The 381-nt window shown below is 48.3% G+C and overlaps 1 protein-coding gene across 1 annotated transcript in view; it reads left to right on the forward strand.

Moving 5' to 3' along the window:
* Positions 1–52: 52 nt before the first annotated feature.
* The window catches only part of PPT1 (palmitoyl-protein thioesterase 1), a gene marked incomplete at its 5' end in the record, with an annotated part of 3770 nt that continues 3441 nt past the window's right edge, over positions 53–381 (forward strand). The window contains one exon of the mRNA XM_010020622.1: positions 53–162. Coding sequence (XP_010018924.1) covers positions 53–162 — 110 coding nt within the window. The remainder of the gene's footprint in view (positions 163–381) is intronic.

Here is a 381-nt window from a genome sequence, read left to right on the forward strand (position 1 = left end):
GGGGGCCTGGGCAGTGGCGTGATGGTGTGTTTTGTGGTGTTCCCTTTCGCAGGAGACACTTGCTGCAATCCAGTAAGCATGGGCTACATAAAAAAAATAGTGGAGAGTAAGATACCAGGGATTTATGTCCTGTCTCTCAAGATTGGAAACAACCTGATACAGGTAATTAAGTGCTGTTGCTCGTGGTTCTGCTGGGCTGGGTGTGGCTGGGGGGGGGGGTGCAATAGCTGCCTCTGTTACTCACATGATTCCATGAGCTTTCCCGTTGTGCTTTCCCTGCTATTTTTGTCTTTGTGAAGCAAACAGCTTTGACTGGTCGAAACTAATGAAGTCTAGATCCTGTCTGCAGAAAAGAACTGGGGAAAAGCCAATCCCTACTCT

Source organism: Nestor notabilis, unplaced genomic scaffold, assembly GCF_000696875.1.
Source record: "Nestor notabilis isolate BGI_N333 unplaced genomic scaffold, ASM69687v1 scaffold24788, whole genome shotgun sequence".
NCBI lineage: Eukaryota > Metazoa > Chordata > Aves > Psittaciformes > Psittacidae > Nestor > Nestor notabilis.